The 20,344-nt window shown below is 37.1% G+C and overlaps 3 protein-coding genes across 6 annotated transcripts in view; 1 reads left to right on the top strand and 2 right to left on the bottom strand.

Annotated features, from left to right (window-relative positions):
- The first annotated feature begins 2,056 nt into the window (after nucleotides 1–2,056).
- Nucleotides 2,057–6,512, top strand: LOC107586048 (intelectin-like). The gene is made up of 8 exons (XM_016273266.1): nucleotides 2,057–2,112; nucleotides 2,267–2,354; nucleotides 4,524–4,658; nucleotides 4,738–4,985; nucleotides 5,119–5,277; nucleotides 5,405–5,525; nucleotides 6,003–6,106; nucleotides 6,273–6,512. The coding sequence occupies exons 2-8, from the start codon at nucleotides 2,270–2,272 to the stop codon at nucleotides 6,423–6,425; spliced, it is 1,005 nt and encodes a 334-aa protein (XP_016128752.1). The 5' UTR covers nucleotides 2,057–2,112; nucleotides 2,267–2,269; the 3' UTR covers nucleotides 6,426–6,512.
- Nucleotides 6,513–9,728: 3,216 nt separating this feature from the next.
- Nucleotides 9,729–14,598, bottom strand: LOC107586047 (annexin A2-B-like). Its single transcript, XM_016273265.1, has 13 exons — nucleotides 14,549–14,598; nucleotides 13,849–13,903; nucleotides 13,560–13,653; nucleotides 12,587–12,681; nucleotides 12,345–12,458; nucleotides 11,729–11,819; nucleotides 11,570–11,649; nucleotides 11,351–11,410; nucleotides 11,074–11,167; nucleotides 10,896–10,991; nucleotides 10,552–10,610; nucleotides 10,295–10,417; nucleotides 9,729–10,158 (listed from the first exon to the last, which is right to left on the bottom strand). Exons 2-13 carry the CDS (start codon nucleotides 13,897–13,899, stop codon nucleotides 10,099–10,101), a joined length of 1,017 nt encoding a protein of 338 aa, XP_016128751.1. The 5' UTR covers nucleotides 13,900–13,903; nucleotides 14,549–14,598; the 3' UTR covers nucleotides 9,729–10,098.
- Nucleotides 14,599–19,939: 5,341 nt separating this feature from the next.
- The window catches only part of LOC107585969 (nuclear receptor ROR-alpha-like), a 56,137-nt gene continuing 55,732 nt past the window's right edge, over nucleotides 19,940–20,344 (bottom strand). For all 4 annotated transcript variants that reach the window (XM_016273167.1, XM_016273168.1, XM_016273169.1 and 1 more), the window contains one exon: nucleotides 19,940–20,328. In XM_016273167.1, coding sequence (XP_016128653.1) covers nucleotides 20,164–20,328 — 165 coding nt within the window. In that variant the 3' untranslated portion in view covers nucleotides 19,940–20,163. The remainder of the gene's footprint in view (nucleotides 20,329–20,344) is intronic.

Below are 20,344 nucleotides of genomic sequence, written 5' to 3' on the forward strand. Positions count from 1 at the left end.
AATGAATAAATCAAATGCAATTCAGTACACTTCAGTCAATCGATATGGACTAGTGTATGTGAATATTAAATGGCAAAAATACTATTTAGCTACTACAGACGACAACCGCGAGCGTTGCTCGAGCAATAGCAAACGAAGCGCGCGTCCTCGCCGTTCATTCCGTATCATTCCACGCTACACAGTAAATTCCGTTTTTATGAATAGATTCCGGGATTCCGTCCCCATTTTCTACATCGCCCTAATTTTACTAAGAAGCACGTTCAACGCGGACGCACAGACGGGTGTCGTGGTAATGAACACCAGAGCAACCACTTGTGCGTCCGCATTGAAAGCGCATCTCGCATATAAAAAGCATTTTAGGGGGCCCTTGGCTTTTGGGGGCCCAAGGCGGTCGCCTACCTTTGCCTAATGGTTAAGTCCGCCTCTGCCGGTGTGTATGGCACAATCAGTGTTCGAATTGTGTCAAAGCTCTTGGGGGGTCCCCCTAACCAGAACCCCCAACCCCACGCCCCGTTCAAAAAAATTTTTTAATTAAAGGAACCTAAAATAAGAATAAATAAATTAATTAATTAATAAATGTAATGTAAAACATTAAATGTAATGTAATTAATAAAATTTCTCCACAAAAATAAATGTAATAGCAAACTTAGCACATTTCTTTTAATTTATCCTCTTATTTTTATTTTTGGGTTTGTTTCAAACGAATAATTAACTATTTTTGTCTTGTCCTCGTTAGCTCAGAAAGCCTCATACTGTTCGTCGACAACAGATTATTCAATACCACTAATTTGGTGTACCAAACAATCATTAAAGGGGTCATATGATGCGATTTCAAGTTTTCCTTTCTCTTTGGAGCACACGTTGTGTACTGCATCATTACTGTGTCTGTTCCCCTTTCGGGCTTGAACTGATGGTAAAACTAATGACATTATTTGCTGTCTTTACATTTATTTTGAAAGATGAAGCTCGCGATTATGGTAAGGGGCGTTACATTTCCGACGAGTGCTTGCGGTGTTCGGCCAATCACAATGCACTGGGTCAGCTGGCCAATCAGAGCAGACTGCGCTTGTCGGAAGGAGGGACTTTGTAGAAAACGAAGCGTTTGAGAGAGGCGGGGCATAGAGGAACTACAATAATGTACAGTATTTGAAAAATTATGTGTTTTTTGAACATTAAAGCATGTCAACATATTCTGTTACACCAAATACACAAAATAATGATCTTTAAAAAAGCATCATATGACCCCTTTAAGCAAAGAAGAATTAAATATATACCCATAGGCAAAGTGTGAGGAATATTATAACTAACTTCAGTCTATAGCATGAGTTTAAGCACTCAAAATTCCTGTAGTAATCAATGAAGCTGTCCATACACTGTATGATAAATGAATCTCTTACTTACGTAGCCTAATTCATACATCTGCACTTTGTTGGTGATGAGAGAATTCGCGAGTTTCAGTCAGAATTCATTTAGCACGCGCGCGTCCTGAACAAAGCTCCGAGATTTCAGCCATAACTAATCTGAACGCCACTGACTGAGCATGGCCATTGTGTTCACAACAGAATCGCCTGATCTCTTATAATGGGCAACGCTGTAAAACGCGTAAAAAGAAATATGACATGAGCAGTACAAATCTATATATATATATATATTTTTTTTAAAAAGCCAGGGGACCCCCCGAGTTAGATTTTTTTGGGCTTAATGTGACGTCCAGGGCCCTATCTCTATGTGACATTTAATATTAGCTACTATATTGTTAACTGCATGTAGTAGCATCTATTGTTATTAGTTTTATTCATTAAAGTATTTACTCCAATTGAAGGCTCATTCACGGAGGAATGTAGAGCGGACAGACTGGATTTGTCCACGCCCGAATGAGACCAGCGGAACGCGGACAATACATTACCTGAGTAAAAACGTTTGGTTTTGGCTCAAGTATAATTAATTTTCCCCATTCCGGGTTCCGATGCTGATATAACCGGTTCTTCATTTTCCTCGTTCCTCCCCCGAGTAAGTATAAGTAGCCTATATCCCTGAGCTTTATTCTCTGACTCACCCAGAAGCCAAAAGCCTCGACAGTGATCTCAAACTCAGAAGAGAGAAGAAACAAACGTGAGTTCTTGCACCATACAAATTAAATGTAAAAATGTATGTAGTAAAAATGGCATATACAGTACGCTTTTAGTATGCCATTTTTAACCGAAACATGCCATTTTAGCTTTGCAGTGTGGATAATTGAAAATAACTTTTCTCCTTTTGTTTGCAGACCATGGTTCTTACAAAAATGATTGTAGGGATCCTCTTCAGTCTCTCACTGAATGTATGGCTCTGTGAGGCTACAAGTGTGATCATTTGTAAGTAATAAGTGTAATAATTTGTTTGGATTGAAATTAATTTATTTTAAAATGCTGAAAATCAAATCTTTATCACAATATACAGGTGCATCTCAAAAAAATTTGAATATTGTGAAAAAGTTAATTTTTTGTAACATTTCAAAAAGTGAAACTTTCATATATTCTAGATTCATTACATCTAAAGTAAAACATTTCAAACGGTTTTTTGTTTTAATTTGGATGATTAGAGCTTACAGCTCATGAAAGTCAAAAATCCAATATCTCAAAATATTAGAATATTTCTTAAGATCAATCAAAAAAAGGAAAAAAGTTATTTAAAGTATATTAATTTATGCACTCAATACTTGGTCGCTCCTTTAGCACAAACTCCAGCATCAGTGAGGTGTGGCATGGAAGCGATCAGCCTGTGGCACTGCTGAGGCACTATTGAGCCTTCAGCTCGCCTGTATTGTTGTATCAATTGTTTTTCATCTTTGTCTTGAAAATATCCCATAGATTATGGGGTTCAGGTCAGGCATGTTGGCTGGCCAATCAAGCACAGTAATATCATGGTCAGCAAACCACTTGGAAGTGGTTTTGGCATTGTGAGCAGGTGCTAAAGTCCTGCTGGAAAAGGACATCCGCATCTCCATAAATCTTGTCAGCAGGTGGAAGCATAAAGTGCTCCCAAATCTCCTGGTAGACGGCTGCATTGACTTTGGACTTGATAAAACACAGTGGACCAACACCAGCAGACATCACAGCACCCCAAATCATCACTTCGGAAACTTTACACTGGACGTTAAGCAGCTTGGATTCTGTGCCTCTCCAGTCTTCCTCCAGACTCCAGACCTTGATTTCCAAATGAAATGCATAATTAACTTTTATCTGAAAAGAGGACTTTGGACCACTGAGCAACAGTCCAGTTCTATTTCTCCTTAGCCCAAATAAGATGCTGCTGACATTGTTTCTGTTTCAGAAGTGGCTTGGTAGCCCTTTTCCTGAAGACGTCTGAGTGCGGTGACTCTTGATGCTCTGACTCCAGCTTCAGTCCACTCCTTGTGAAGCTCTCCCAAGTGTTTGAATTGGCTTTTCTTGACAGTATTCTCAAGCTTGCGATAATCCCTGTTGCTTGTGCATCTTTTCCTACCCAATTTCTTCCAGTCAACTTTGCATTTAATATGCTTTGAAACAGCACCCTGTGAACAGCCACCCCTTTCAGTAATGACCTTCTGTGACTTAACCTCTTTGTGGAGGATGTCAATGATTGTCTTCTGGACCATTGCCAAGTCAGCAGTCTTCCCCATTATTGTGGTTTCAAAGAACAAGAGATACCTGGAATTTATAATTTAGGGATGGTCATTTAATGAAACTCAAATGTAAATAACGTTAAGCAGCTTGGATTCTGTGCCTCTCCAGTCTTCCTCCAGACTCCAGACCTTGACTTCCAAATGAAATGCAAAATTTACTTTGATCTGAAAAGAGGACTTTGGTCCACTGAGCAACAGTCCACTTCTTGTTCACCTTAGCCCAGGTAAGATGCTTCTGACGTTGTTTCTGTTTCAGAAGTGGCTTGGTAGCCCTTTTCCTGAAGACGTCTGAGTGCGGTGACTCTTGATGCTCTGACTCCAGCTTCAGTCCACTCCTTGTGAAGCTCTCCCAAGTGTTTGAATTGGCTTTTCTTGACAGTATTCTCAAGCTTGCGATAATCCCTGTTGCTTGTGCATCTTTTCCTACCCAATTTCTTCCAGTCAACTTTGCATTTAATATGCTTTGAAACAGCACCCTGTGAACAGCCACCCCTTTCAGTAATGACCTTCTGTGACTTAACCTCTTTGTGGAGGATGTCAATGATTGTCTTCTGGACCATTGCCAAGTCAGCAGTCTTCCCCATTATTGTGGTTTCAAAGAACAAGAGATACCTGGAATTTATAATTTAGGGATGGTCATTTAATGAAACTCAAATGTAAATATTATAATATTCTGAGATACTGGATTTTTGACTATCTAATTATCAAAATAAAAAAAATAATTAAAAAAACCTTTTGAAATGTTTTACTTTACATGTAATGAATCTAGAATATATGAAAGTTTCACTTTTTGAAATAAGTTACAAAAAAGATAACTTTTTCACGATATTTTTTAAAGATGCACCTGTATTCCACTAAGTCTTAATGTCTCACATTGTAGTGGATCAACAAGAAGTACCATATATCAAAACCGGTGATATCAAGGCCAATCTTGAGGATGCAATACTTCAGGGCAGAATTAAACATGTTGCTCGAAGCTGCAAGGAACTGCATGAAAAGTATCAGGTTTATGATGGTACGCTCATTTTATGTTAATATTTTATCTTAAGCAACAGCTGTGTTTAAGTGACTCAGGAATGCTTCTGTTCATGCAGATGGGCTATACTATCTGAACTCATCAAGAGGAGTCCTTTATCAGACGTTCTGTGATATGACCACTGCGGGTGGCGGCTGGACACTGGTGGCCAGTGTTCATGAAAACTACATGAATGGAAAGTGTACTGTCGGTGATCGCTGGTCTAGTCAGCAGGGCAGTGACCCAAACCGGCCTGATGGTGACGGGACATGGGCAAACACAGTCACATTCGGAACTGCAGAAGCCTCTACAAGTGATGACTATAAGGTATTTTTAGAACATTTATGGTTTTACAACCCTGGTTAAATAGGAGCAACATAAAGGACACAAAGACGCTAGACAGACAATCAAAAGATGTTTATGAGGAATTTGAAATGACAGTTTATTTCCTTTGTCACAGAATCCTGGATACTATGACATTGCAGCAAAAGATGTGTCTGTGTGGCATGTTCCTAATAATATTAATTTGGAACAGTGGTCTGCTACCTCCCTCCTGCGATACCACACTGAAAATCACTTCTTAAACCTCTACGGAGGAAACCTTTTCAATCTATTCAAGGTCAGATAAATTTTGACACCAGTTTTGAGTTTGAAACATTCATAAAAATATAGTTGAAGACAACTATTTTGTGAAATTACTAAAACAATGAATTTTTCATTCACTGAATGACTATTCATTTTCCCAGAAATTCCCTGTGAAGTTTGGAATAGGGGCATGCATCACTGATAATGGACCTGCTATTCCAATAGTGTATGACACTGGAAACGTGGATTTCAACAAAAATCTGTATGGTCCCCATTCAAGAAGTATGGCAATACCTCCAGAGCCAGTATTCTTCAAATATTTTTTTTAAAAAAGTGGCTGCATCAATAGACCTTATAGTCAGGGTAGAACCATATTTAATTTTTGACAGGAACAAAAACGAGTCTGTAAAAGATAGAACTACAATGCATTCAATGCATTGCACTGTTGTTTAACAACATTCCCCGGTTCAGCTGACAAAACTTCTTTCCAGAAAAAACGTTTTGTAGACAAAAACTTCTACTTTTGAAAGTTGTGAATTGTGAAAATTATGTGATCTAGGAGCATTGTAAAGAATTTAAATGCTTCCCTCACAGCCTCATTTTCATTAGCGTTAAATTCAATATGAAGTCTAACTTGACTAAGGTCTATTAACAGACAGAAAATCTGTTTTATTCAGTGATGGTGTACAATTTAGCCATGTCATGTGTGCATGAACCTACCATGATCATCATCAGTGACATATTCTGTGCATTTTCCAGCAATGTTTGAGCCTGGATTCGTAACATTCAGAGTCTTTAATACTGAAAGGGCAGCTTTGGCTCTTTGTTCAGGTGTCAAACCAACCGGCTGTAACACTGAACATGTGAGTTAAAAGAATATTCTGGATTATTTAAATCAGTGTCTATGGACAGCATTTGTGACATGCTGTTAATCACCACATAATGCATTGATAGTAATACATGAACAATGGTAATAAATCAAGTGCATAGGTGTGTTTTGTTGTTAGTAATGCACTCATATTGTTGCAGTTCTGTATTGGTGGAGGTGGACACTTTCCTGAGGGCGCCCCTAGACAGTGTGGAGACTTTGCGAGCTTCGACTGGGATGGCTATGGTACTAATGCAGGATGGAGTGCTTCCAGAGAGATAACTGAAGCAGCTGTGTTGCTGTTTTATCGCTGACACCTTGATCAGTCTAAAATCGCCAGCTTCCTTCCCTTCTTTACAAGATATTCTACACTGATTAATACTTAAATGTAAAATGCACAGTTATTTGCACAAATGTATTTATTTACAATATATATATCCTTTATATTGGTCTGTTATCTACAAATGCATTTGTGATAGGTGATTTGAACTAAAAGAACAACCTATCAGATTATCCTAGAGCTTCTGCTAGTTAATATCTAACACCTCTTCTAAATGTTCATGGTTTCTTTTTACAACTTCAAAAGTTATATACATTAAACAAATGTATAATGTTCAAATAAAACCAGTGGGTTGTCAATACTGTTCAGACATCAGAGTCAAAATGTACTTGTTTAACTTTTAGTCTGTATTTCCCTCATCTCATCAGACCTCGTCACCAGCTCTATAAGTAGAACACACACTTAGCCACTGTCTTGCTTTGGTAGATACTACAGACCGCTTACTGTAACTGTTTGAGGATCCGGTTTATGGTGATTGCTAATGCAGGTACCTCATTCAAGTCGATTTCAGTCTACTTGACCATCTCAACACCTACTAGTCCTCCAAGCTGTTATCCAGTTATTCTCTATCTTAGCGTGTTTCCCTTATGTGTGTGCTCTTCATGATCTGTAAGGCTGTAAGCAAAAGACTTAAGTTATCAATAACATCTGTTCTCACCATCTATGATCTCAAGAATAATCAATTACCTGCAAAACTGCTAATAAATACCTGGTCTTGAGTTTTACTTGGTTTCATAACCATATCAAGAATATGACTCCCTGGCTACATCTGAAAAGTAGATGTTATTAGAACTGTAAATGCTCAACATGTTTGATGTGAATACTTACATTTACATTTAGTCATTTAGCAGACACTTTTATCCAAAGCGACTTACCAATGAGGACAATAGAACTAATCAAAACTAACAAAAGAGCAACCATATGTAAGTGCAAATGACAAGTATCAGTTAGCCTAACGCAGTACACGTAGCAAGGTATTATATATATATATATATATATATATATATATACACACACACACACACATATACAGTGGGTACGGAAATATTCAGACCCCCTTAAATTTTTCACTCTTTGTTATATTGCATCCATTTGCTAAAATCATTTAAGTTAATTCTTTTCCTCATTAATGTACACACAGCACCCCATATTGACAGAAAAACACAGAATTGTTGACATTTTTGCAGAGGGTCTGAATACTTTCCGTACCCACTGTATGTGACCCTGGACAACAAAACCAGTCTTAAGTCGCTGTTTTGTAGCAATAGCCAAAAATACATTGTATGGGTCACTCACAATTATCGATTTTTCTTTTATGCCAAAAATCATTAGGATATTAAGTAAAGATCATGTTCCATGAAAATATGTTGTAAATGTCTTACTGTAAATATATTAAAATTTAATCTTTGATTAGTAATATGCATTGCTAAGAACTTCATTTGGACAGCTTTAAAGGCGATTTTCTCAATATTTTGATTTTTTTGCACCCTCAGATTCCAGATTTTCAAATAGTTGTATCCCTCTCAAGGATGATCAGAAGAAATGGACAGCACCTGAGTTAAATATATGAGTGTCACAGCAAAGGGTCTGAATACTTAGGACCATGTGATATTTCAGTTTTTCTTTTTTAATAAATCTGCAAAAATGTCAACAATTCTGTGTTTTTCTGTCAATATGGGGTGCTGTGTGTATATTAATGAGGAAAAAAAATTAACTTAAATGATTTTAGCAAATGGCTGCAATATAACAAAGAGTGAAACATTTAAGGGGGTCTGAATACTTTCCGTACCCACTGTATGTGACCCTGGACAACAAAACCAGTCTTAAGTCGCTGTTTTGTAGCAATAGCCAAAAATACATTGTATGGGTCACTCACAATTATCGATTTTTCTTTTATGCCAAAAATCATTAGGATATTAAGTAAAGATCATGTTCCATGAAAATATGTTGTAAATGTCTTACTGTAAATATATTAAAATTTAATCTTTGATTAGTAATATGCATTGCTAAGAACTTCATTTGGACAGCTTTAAAGGCGATTTTCTCAATATTTTGATTTTTTTGCACCCTCAGATTCCAGATTTTCAAATAGTTGTATCTCAGCCAAATATTGTCCTCTAACAAACCATACATCAATAGAAAGCTTATTTATTCAGTTTTCAGATAATGTATAAATCTCAATTTCAAAAAATTGACCCTTATGACTGGTTTTGTGGTCCAGGGGCAGGCAGGCGCACGCGCGCACGCACACACACACACACACACACACACACAAAGAAAAACAAGTAGATAGAATAGAAAAAAATAGAAACCTAGTGTTTTGTTTTTTTTTTAATAAAAGAGAAGATAAATAGATAAAGTAGAATTAAAATAGAATACAAAGTGCTGGAGTTAGAGGGTCAAATAAAGATGGAACCGATGTGTTTTTAGTTGTTTTTTGAAGATGGCTAAGGACTTAGCTGCTCGGATTGAGTTGGGCAGGTCATTCCACCAGGAGAGAATAGTTGAGCAATATTCTCACTGCTTGAAATAAATGAACCATCCTCAGTCTGGTTGACATACTGTAAGCATCCCCTTTCTCAAAGGCTACTTGTTGATGTGTGAAGCATATCTGAGGATGTGCTGCCCATGGAAGCTAAACTATAGGCCTGACATCTCACATTGTAATGCCACAATTTGGACGCATGCATGCATTTGGACTCTGTGTTACAAAAATAACCTGCATTGTATCACTACTAAGATAAAAGATAAAAATAGTCAAGCTAGTAGATCCCCACCTCTGTTGTTATTTGAGACTGAAGAATAAGCATATGGAAAACATAAAATGTTGAATTACGCCTAATTAGGTGTATCAGAGGAGGATAGTTCATAAAAAATGAATGTATATATATGTGTGTGTGTGTGTGTACATAAAATTTTTTTCTTTTTTAGAACGACTGTAGTGACCTCTAGTGGTGAAGAAGTTCTCAAATAATTTGTTCTGACAAATCGTACACCCAACATCACATTTTAAAAACCACAAGTACTTAGAAGTGTTTTATTAATTTCAACAACAATTAAAAACCTTATTTTAAAATTCTTCATTCTGTATTCCTTTGAGTGAAAGGTGATCAGTTTAAGTAATAGTACACAACAATCAAACATAAGAAAACACAAAGCATGCTTATAATAATACTGCATTTTTATTTATTTATTTTTATTATATTTTTATCAGAACAAGGTACATTGAAAGAATTCAATTCAGCATTTTCTTTATCTTTAGTTATGTGAATGTCGTCACCTGTAACTCCAAACAAAGCCATTATTGGGTTAGGCTGCATTCTTAAATTAAAGGCTGAGTTTAAAATTTCAAATATTGAAGACCAAAATTGTCTCAGTTTAGTACATGACCAGAACATATGGGTTAGATCTGCCTTAAATGCACTGCAACGATCACATGTTTCATCTATATTTGGGTATAGTTTAGCCAGTTTGGTTTTACTATAGTGAATATGGTACAGAACTTTCATCTGAATCAGATTTAGTCGTGCACAAGATGAAGTCCTATTTATTCTGTCAACAGCTTTGTCCCAAGTGACTTTGGATATGTCAATTATAATACTGCATTTTTAACTAATCGGACATGTGCAGCAGAAGATTACAGATGTTTAGTCATCTCCTCCACAGAGGTTCAGTAGAGCTCTCTGGTAGTCACCCTTGGTGTGCTCCTGAGGAGAAAAAGAAAACGAGAAAAGTTCTGCTTAAAATGCTTCTTGAATGAAGGCAAACTAAGAGCAGAAAGAAAAGAAGAGAGAGGTAAATAACAGAGCAAATAAGAAAGAAAAGAGACAAATGGAAACTTACTAAAATTGTCTGGTACAGAGATTTTCCAAAAGTCTTCTTAAACTCTGCACGGATCTTCATGAGATCAACTTCACAGCGGGAGACGATGATGCGGGTTATGACTTTCTCTTTAACACTTTTACTCTGCAAACATCAAAATCAAAATGTTCGGTATAGACACAATTTTTCCATAGAAGAAACTGATCAACACAACTCAAAATCAGCCAAGGTCACCTCTTTACATGTCAAATGACACACAGTCAAAATTGAATATTCACCTTCATAGCATCACCGAGTCTGCTGGCAAAATACAGATGCTTGTTCTCCAAGCACTCAACTGTAGAAAGACAGATTCATTTTAGGACATGGTTACATGTTCAGTTTTTTTCAGATCTCCTCTAGCTTCTTGCCGCATGCATTTCCACAGGGCTTTCCACGAAATGTTCCTCACCAAACAGCTTGTGATTATGTTAAAAAGAAATGAAGAAGGGATTCCCAAGGAAAGCGCGAGAGTGTGAAAGAGTAATTGAGCAGACAGGCATAACCATCATCAAATCTGCCATACATCTCTATATCCAAGTGTTCTGAGAGCTTATGTGAAGAACGGACAGCTGATAGATACCTAGTGTGAGGAAGGATTTTTCCAGATCTCCCTTCACCTCCTTTCGAATGCTCTCCTTAATGTCATATGGGCTGTATCTCTTGTACCTTTCAAACACTGAGAAAAAGAGGTGTTGGTTACGTTGTTGCACAAATAATAATGGCAATTGACTTCAAATACACCTCTGTTCAGGTGTCACCTTTCTGCAAGTGTGGGACACTCCTCTCAGAGAAGATTGAAATCCAGGTGGTCACATCAGTTCCTTTTCTCCTCACTCCAGCTTCATAAAGAGCCTAAATATTTTTTATAATTGACAAAATTGTCAATTATAAAATTATAATTGGCAACTTTTTGTTGTTCCAGCATTTGAATGCACAATGGTTTCATATACTATTATTTTAATCATGCTGAATAAATATACTGTCACTATGACTGTGAATCAACTGAATTTCCTCAGTTAAAAGGGCTCTACTCACTCTTGCATCATTGTCGATCTTCTCATAGTCCACCACGTTACTCGGCTCATCTCTTTTGGCCTGTGAACATGAATGAATAAAGTGTGAGTACAGCAATGCAGAATCTGCAGTTTGCAAACTATATTGGCGGTAAAGGAATTACCTGTTGCATATTGTGCAACAAAGCAGAATCTGATCATAATTACCACAAATAACTGTTATAGTAATCTATTAAGTTACCTGTACAAGGGCCAGGAGCAGCTTAGCGAAATCACCAGATGTGTCTCCAGAAACATCTTTCTCCAATTCCTTCTTAAACACTGCAAGAAGAAAAAGAAAGGGACATGGATACTAATATATGTGTGCGTTTTATGCCTTTTAAGGGCCAGCATCACTCACTCTCTCTGTAAACCTTCTTGATTTCCTTGAGCTCTTCATTATTGCGAGAGCAGACCATTTCATTAAGACTCTCCTCATCAGTGCCCAGACCCTGCAAAAAACAATAAACTGCCACATGAATACAGTGATATATGAATCTGTCCAAAAGTCTGGGGTCAGTAAGACTTTGTTTTTGTGTTGTTTTGAAAGAAATTTATGCTTTTATTCAGCAAGGATGAATTCAATTGATTTTCATTTCAAATAAAAGATGAACTTTTGAACTTTCAAAAGTTCAAATTTTTTTGAAAATAATAATGTATCCACGGCTTCCACAAAAATATTAAGCAGCACAACTGTTTTCTACTGTGATAATGAAAGAATTTAAAGACTTGAGTAATGAGTAAAAGAAAACAGTTATTTTAAAGTGTAATAATATTTCATATTACAATTTCCACTGTATTTTAGTACAAATAAATGCAGCATTGGTGAGCATAAGAGACCAAACTTTTGATCAGTAGTGTAGGTTATTTTATTCATGCTATTCATGCATTATTCAGAGTTTAATTTTGATACTTCAACAGACAGGAGCATTAAACAAGCAGTGTCCATAAACAATTACAGATCTATGTAAACATACCTTCATTGATGATTTCAGTTCAGAGGCGTCATATTGTGCTGTACTCTTCATCAACCCCAGAATCAGATGCTCCAAAGAGCCTGAGAGCGCCCCCTTCAGGGCACCTACCAAATCCTACAACACAAACAGCGTCAGGTACACAAGATATTTATTATTCATATCAGTGTACTTCATAAAGATAAGATAATCAATTTTTTAATAGATAGTCCACAATTTTTGTATTAAATAATTATGGTGTGTACCTTCTTTGCCCGTTTTTCATACTCAAACGCAATTTCGCTCCTTTGTGAGCAACTGCGTTTTGTCAGAATGTCAGTGATCGTCTGCTCATCAACACCTGAATGAATAAATGAAGGCAAGAATGAGAGGAGAAGATAGGGATTGTGAAAGAAAGCCACAGAGCATTATTAAGATAAGGCCCTAAAGGACTAATTGCACCTTTTTATTTCCTAGTATAAAATCATTAAATAGTCATCAGCTAATATGAGACACTGACACTACTGGCATACAAATGTGCAATCAAACTCATTCACACACTTAGCCTTCATATTAATTAAACAGCAGTGTGAGGAAAAAAACTGCATATGCTGGTTAGGTAGGTTTTGAAGCTTGGATACTGGTTTGAGCTGGTTTAAGCTGGTCCTTAGCTGGTCATGTGCTGGTCTTAAACTGGCCGGACCATCTTAGGACCAGCACATGACCAGCTTAGGACTAGCTTAAACCAGCTAAGGACCAGCTTAAACCAGCATCCAAGCTTCAAAACCTACCTTACCAGCATATGCTGTTTTTTTCCACAGGGTGTGCCTATATCATTCCAGGCAATTTAACACAACCCCATTTTATTTAGCCTCTATTGAATTAAAATCATACATATATTTGTAGATTCAAGATTCTACCCAAATACTTACAAGACACTGACTCATATTTGGTAGTTACCACTAATTATTTACAATTCAATTTCAACAGAGAAGGGCTCACCATCCATTCTACCTTGACTAAGAGTCTTAAAGCACCACTCATCCTGTTTAAGGTAGTTAAGCTGAAAGTTTGTCTGCTAAGCAAGTATAAAGGCATTGAAACAAATATATCAGTGAAACAATTATGAAATGCCACTGGGGACTCTTTTTGTGTTCCACTAGAAATATAATCTGTCGTGCAAAATCAAATCTACAGATTCCAATGCAAATGTTAAGTGTTTATGGCACCATCCCTTACCTTTGGTTTTGATGGCTGTCTCTATTTTGGCCGCATCCTGCTCTGGGTTAAAATCATAAGCTGGGACCACTGTAGGGCATTTAGGTTCTCTCTCCTGAAAATATCAAGACAATTTAGATATAGAAATATAATACATAATAATATATAAAATATTATGGATAGAATAAAAAAAAATACAAACAATCAATCTTAATAGCCACTTCAATGTACAAAGAATTGTATTTTGTTTGTTGAATTTGTGATAATACTACATTTTGTAACATTTCATGTTACAACTGTAATAACTTACCCCTCCATAACTCAATGTAAGTTTCGTCAAAATCTCAGACACTAAAGCCATTTTCCTGCAGAAGACAGAGAACACATGTAATCATCCAAGTTGAACAATGAGTAGATGAAACAGGAGATACAATCTGTGCTTTAAGCCACTGTAAAATACAACCTCACCCTTCCTTTCAAAGGTCTAAGTGATTGTTGTCATAGATACAGTGATTAGTACTGTGTATAAAGGCCCAGTTCAGTGTCATCACAAGCAATAATGCAAGTCAATAACCATTTTACTGCCCTTAAAAATGTGTCACAGAGAAAGTTATTTCTCATGGTATTAAAAAAAAAGCTTTTTGTTGTGCTGTTGTCCCTTAGCAACTCTACGGTTAAACTTCCCCTACAGTGCTAACAGGAAATAATTTGCTCTCTGCACTATACATTACGAGGTGAGCTGTGAAGGGTTTGCTGGAACTTTGTTCAGGCACACCCAGACACACACCCTGTACACATTCCACAGACCACTCAATCTCTGACCATCACACAGACGCACACAGCAAGACCAATACAGCTCTTTCTGCAGATTAAACAGGACTAAAAAACGGAAACAGTACAATCCGCAATGAAAATATGACAATGCTAGTCTTTCTTGTCCTGTCAAGAGATGCAGTTCATGTTTCTCAGTCTAATCAATGGCGAATCACCACAGAGGACCAGAGTCTTACCTGAGATGCTGTGGAGAGTGAAGGTGTAGCGGTGGAGTTCCAGTTGTATCTCTGTGTATGGGATTACCTTTTAAATGCAGTCAGTCAATGACTCACCGTCTCCTCCTATCAACCCACACCTACACCCACTCAAGATGACGACCCAAAGGTTTCTTATTAGTTATTCATTTACTGGGCTACACATTCCTTACAAACATTTACTATAGTACTCACAGTTTGTGCTAAAATGTCATCTCCAGTTACGGTTACCACTGTGAAACTGCACATTTTCAAAGGGAACATGTATTAATGACAACTGCCATCATAAATAGCTTTTTTAGTTTCATAAAAAAAATCACAAAGATTTTTTCATCTTGCATTGTTTGAAATTCCATATTAATTTGATGTGAATTCATCATATTTCATAAACTGGGGAGAAATTTCTCAAATTGTCCACATGTAAATCTCTTCAGGTCAACTGAGTCATTCATTAAAAAATATGCGCATATAGTCTGTATCATTATTAATGACTTAAGGATTTGGCAACAGTGATTTCACAAATTTGATACATCCATACATAGTTTTCCTCATCTCTGACATCACGGTTGCAGGCCTGTCCATGAATTTCAGTTATTCAGCATGTATGTATATACAATATGTTTAAATTACATGGAAAAACTGTCAGTTTGGAAGCAAATTACATTATGTTGAATGTTGAGAAACAGTGGTGTGAGGTAACCCTACCCACGACTGTTCCTGACAGAGAGGATATGATTTAAGACACGTGTATATGTGGTGTGTAAACTAAAAGCAGCATAGCAAGAAAATAAAAAAAAATCTATATTTTTAAACCTAAACTATAACCGGGAATAAAAAAGAACATGCATCCTGAAACTAAAGTAGGTTTCTAAAATATATAATTTGATTAACATTACCTGTTGGTAATGTCCCATGAGTTAAATTGTCCTCTAATCCCATTCCTCAATGTTTAATACATTCTGCAAACATATTCACTGAGTAACTACATGACAATAACAGTAATGACAATGCACCATGCGGTTTAATTGATCATAAAATCATTTAGAATGAAAAAACTCAATTCAGCTTCATACTATTATTGAGAATTAAGAAGTAAACACATTTGGCTTGCGATTAAAAATGTAGGGGATAAAACCAACATCAAGTCTTTCTCTGATGTAATTATTACAGATTAATTGTCAAAAGAGTGAGTTAAACGGCTATTTATACATCTTTAGCAGGCCCAACATGTTCGTTTGGATCTATAGTATTAAACTGCTTCACACATGGTGTATGTGCAGTATTGGGAGAACCAGAGTGGTTTAGAGATTCAAAGGAAGTATGTTTGCTAAAGGCGGAGAAGTATTCCTCTATCAACAGAGTTTCTGCCAATGTCTGACTGTGCTCTCAGTCATAGCAAGCAGCTTTATAGTGAGAGTAGACCGTATACTGACATCTACAAACACACACTGGTTTCCATGTTTTATTGGGACATTCCATAAGTGTAATGGTTTTTATACTGTATTCTCTGTCCCCTAAACATACCCCTCATACCAAAACTTTTTAGATTATCAGAAAACTTCATTCTGTATGATTTCTAAGCCGTTTTCCTCATGGGGAGCAAAAAATGTCCCCCCAAGGTCAAAATTGACTGGTATTACTATCATTGTGGGGATATTTGGTCCCCATAATGTAGGGAATACCAGATACACACACACACACACACAGCTCATACTAGTAGACTATAATCTGTTCCGATTTTGTTCTTTGTGCCTTACTTAACTATATGCAAATAAAGCTAAGTGAGAGTGACTCTGTTACAGTAGCTCAGAATACATGTACAGTAAAAGTCCATCTGGCTAGGGGTCATGCGTTTATTTCGCAATCAGTGTTCTAGACTTGCATCCATGGCAACGCATGCAACAAGCACTGATCAATGACATACCATAATGAGGTGATTCATCCCATACACATAAATAAGGGTCAGTCCCTTGATAGCAAATACCATCATTACTCAAAAGTGTTACAACACTTATAGATCGGAAGCAGACCATTTCAGTTGACACGGTTGATTCAGTACAACTTAAACAGAACTCTTATTTTTTGCATATAAGACCTGTTTCTAGATTAAAATGTTGTGGTCATTATATACTCACATTTCTTTAAAGATCACATACACGCGTCAGGAAGTAGTATCATTTGATTTTCTGGATATCATTTAAGTAAAAATTGCCGTGTGATTTCAGACATTCCAGAAAAGCTATATGTTCTTCAATAAAAACAACAGTTGTTTATGGGCCAAATTAAAACAAGAAATATGTCTGTTTAAATGTTGTACATCTTGCTTTAACCATTTTTTAGCATTTAAAGTTTTAGAGAAAGGTCGATTGTGTTCATATAACTAATTTAAGGTCATCAGAATTGCTGAAGCTGCCTAGAATTAATGAACTAACTGGTCATAGAACAGACAGCAAGAGAAAAATTACAACTGTAATTTATCATCACAAACTGTGTTTATTTTTTATTTTTATTGTCATCAGCACGTTCAACACACTATTTGTCAATGTGTGACATGCGTCTTTAATAAAAGTCATTTAGGGGGTTAAACCTCTAAATACAAAAATCACAACATTAGATGAAAACTGTATTTCAAAGAAACAATACTTTGCATTTTTGTACAGATGTATATACAAAACAAAGGCAAAATACCTCAAATCGAACAAATAGGAAGAAATTGACTATTTCTACAGATCTACTGGAGAACTAGTTGAAGAGTGCTTGTGGATTAAATCCAAAGGAGACCACTGGTTAATCTGTTAAAAATGAAGGATGGAAAAATATACAGAGGAAAAACCCAAGTCTTCAAAACAAAAGGACATTTTTCTTCAGTACAAACTGTGATCCACTCAAATGATTAGCATTACTCACAAATTAGCATATTATGGTGTGTGTATCATACAAAACATTTGGTCATTTGTCAGTGAAAATATGACAACCTTAAAAGGGACTGTGTTACTGTGATACTCCTCTTAACATATACATAGAAAGATTAAGTACTCATGCCCCAAAACCAAAGCAAGAGAAAAATACAATACTGCCTTAGTGATGGACATTTAAAGAATAATTGGCAAATTAAAGAAAGAACATTCCAGGCCTCTGGACTAGCACACAGATAACACCACCCGTTACACATGTCATAATAATAAACAGCTATAATTCATACTGAACCTGGATTAGATCAGAAATCAATGTGTTTAATTGATGAGAGTGTAAGAAATTAATTTGCTAACCATTTAAGTGCCATAATACTTCTTTAATAGCCAACCAAAAAGTTCGATAGAACCAGCACAAACAGTGGGATTGAGGATCACTAAAAAGATATTCACAGAGAATACACAGGCCAAAAGAAGTCTCTAAAGAAATGGGAAGGGGGTAAAGACATCAGGACGAGGGAGAAGCCAAACCAAGCGAATTTCAAACAAAAACACATGACAAAGTTCTGCATTTAAAGCATTTGCATGCAATTTCCGTTTTCAAAACATGATTATGCCATTATTATTGCTTTCTGCTCAGTATTATTTTGGATAATTCTTCATCTACACACCTGACCCTGATTCTCGAAGAGGACAATTTCATAATATTTCACTACTTTTTACACATTGTTTTTCAAACGACTGTACTATAACGCCGTCCCCTTGCAGTTATGGACACGTTCACTCTCCTCCTCAACTATAAAACAATATTTTCCCTGAGCAGTCCCAAAATACCCTTTTATGAGGTCAGATATTTGATGGATTGTCTTTCACGGAACAGATACGAACAAGAATACTACAGGTAAAGCAGTGCCAGCCCTTACAAAAAACATTAAACAGAGATGTCAGATCGGAACATCTTTACTAAGGTTATTGCTTGTCCTTGTTTGTAGGCTGCGTGCTAAATGCATTCAATTTGGTTCAAACATGCGTGTTGAAGGGGCACAAAAAAATTGACACAAAGATCCAACATCTTTTCAAAAACAAGCCTGTGTACACAGCTGCAAAATAAAGGAAGAAAAAAAAAAGAAGTGACCATTTTTATTCTCTCCTCTTCCCTGATGAGCTGCATTACTAGGTGCAAAAAACGTCTAGACGCATCTCAAAAAGGGTCAGTTAGGAACAACGCCAACCACCTCCAATCCCCATGACGTTTAATACGAACTGCTAGATCCCCTGGAATGTCAACACATGCCCCTGATCTGTCAATAATCGCTGCACTCAACTCACTTTGACGGAAATCTAATCACAGAATCACTATGGCACAACAGGGAGTCACACTACCGTCTAGACAACGCGAGCTGGCTTTAAAAGACAGAGATTTAACAAAACACAAACAAGTATTTCAGATCTTAGCATGTTCCTTCAGTTTTTTTTTTCACAAATTCAATTGAAATCGTTTATTGCTGGGAAAAACACAAAGTGCTACCTTTCGTTAGGTTCTACACATCATACATCGCATGATTTAACTAACCACATAACAATAATATATGCTATCTCAAAAAGGGTCAGTTAGGAACAACGCCAACCACCTCCAATCCACATGACGTTTAATACGAACTGCTAGATCCCCTGGAATGTCAACACATGCCCCTGATCTGTCAATAATCGCTGCACTCAACTCACTTTGACGGAAATCTAATCACAGAATCACTATGGCACAACAGGGAGTCACACTACCGTCTAGACAACGCGAGCTGGCTTTAAAAGACAGAGATTTAACAAAACACAAACAAGTATTTCAGATCTTAGCATGTTCCTTCAGTTTTTTTTTTCACAAATTCAATTGAAATCGTTTATTGCTGGGAAAAACACAAAGTGCTACCTTTCGTTAGGTTCTACACATCATACATCGCATGATTTAACTAACCACATAACAATAATATATGCACATATTTGAGCTCACTGCCTCAGAACATGCCATTTGATCGTAAAAGTTTCAGTACGATAGTGATTCAGGTCTCATAGTTTGAGTCCCATGTCATGCCTCGTCCACTGTCTTCTCCTGGGGCTGGGGCTGGGGCAGTGGTTTTGCCAAATGATGTCCCTGCTGAATGTGTGTACACTGGAAGAGGTCCGTAAAGGGCAGTGCTGTGACGTTAGCACCAACGTGGGCTGTTCATTGTGGCACCGGAGAAAAAAGACAGGGATTTCAGCTCTAGACGTTCATTTCCTGTCTTCGTCTACCCCAGCCAGACACCTCGTTACTGTCTATGGCCAGTAGAGGGCGATGCTGGGGCGGTCAAATGCAGTGGGCGTTTCCGCTGAGATCTCATGCAGTCAGAACTGGAGGCTGAAAGATAAATCTGTGGCATGGAGGAATGCTCTGATGCACATTACAAGACATCACCAGTTTTTTACCCCTCGCATCTGAAATTTCCTCTTCTAAAAGATCCGCAAGCCTTCTGGTGCATGGCCAATGGGGCAAGTTCAAAGTGCGGCTGGACTCTGAGAAGTGCTTTGTGAGAATGAAGTGTACATGAACTGAGGCTGAAGTGAGCTTAGAGTTCTTGTCAGCATGTTATTATTGTCTCTCTCTCTCCATCTCTTTTTTTCTGAATCTGTGCAGTATAGGATTAGTCTCTATCAGGCCTCCTGAGGCAGAACCTGCTCAAAGTCTGAGCCAAACAGCTCCTTATAGAGTGGAGGGAAGCGTGTGTGGACTGTTTCTGGGTAAAGAGCTCTGAATGTGCTCAGTTTTTCCATATGGCGACGGCATAACATCCGAACGGTGGACACTTTACAGACAAGCTGAGGGGGGGACAAG

Source organism: Sinocyclocheilus grahami, unplaced genomic scaffold, assembly GCF_001515645.1.
Source record: "Sinocyclocheilus grahami isolate Dianchi unplaced genomic scaffold, SAMN03320097.WGS_v1.1 scaffold76.1, whole genome shotgun sequence".
NCBI classification, from domain to species: domain Eukaryota; kingdom Metazoa; phylum Chordata; class Actinopteri; order Cypriniformes; family Cyprinidae; genus Sinocyclocheilus; species Sinocyclocheilus grahami.

What these genes read in the sequence shown, in the direction of transcription:
- LOC107586048 (XM_016273266.1), top strand. Translation starts at nt 2,270, where the DNA reads ATGGTTCTTACAAAAATGATTGTAGGGATCCTCTTCAGTCTCTCACTG. An exon ending in CTACAAGTGATGACTATAAG is followed by an intron (nt 4,986 to 5,118) that starts GTATTTTTAGAA and finishes CCTTTGTCACAG; the next exon opens with AATCCTGGATACTATGACAT. An exon ending in ACCTTTTCAATCTATTCAAG is followed by an intron (nt 5,278 to 5,404) that starts GTCAGATAAATT and finishes TCATTTTCCCAG; the next exon opens with AAATTCCCTGTGAAGTTTGG.
- LOC107586047 (XM_016273265.1), bottom strand. Translation starts at nt 13,899, where the DNA reads ATGGCTTTAGTGTCTGAGATTTTGACGAAACTTACATTGAGTTATGGA. An exon ending in GACAGCCATCAAAACCAAAG is followed by an intron (nt 12,682 to 13,559) that starts GTAAGGGATGGT and finishes TTATTCATTCAG; the next exon opens with GTGTTGATGAGCAGACGATC. An exon ending in ATGAAAAACGGGCAAAGAAG is followed by an intron (nt 12,459 to 12,586) that starts GTACACACCATA and finishes TTTGTGTTGTAG; the next exon opens with GATTTGGTAGGTGCCCTGAA.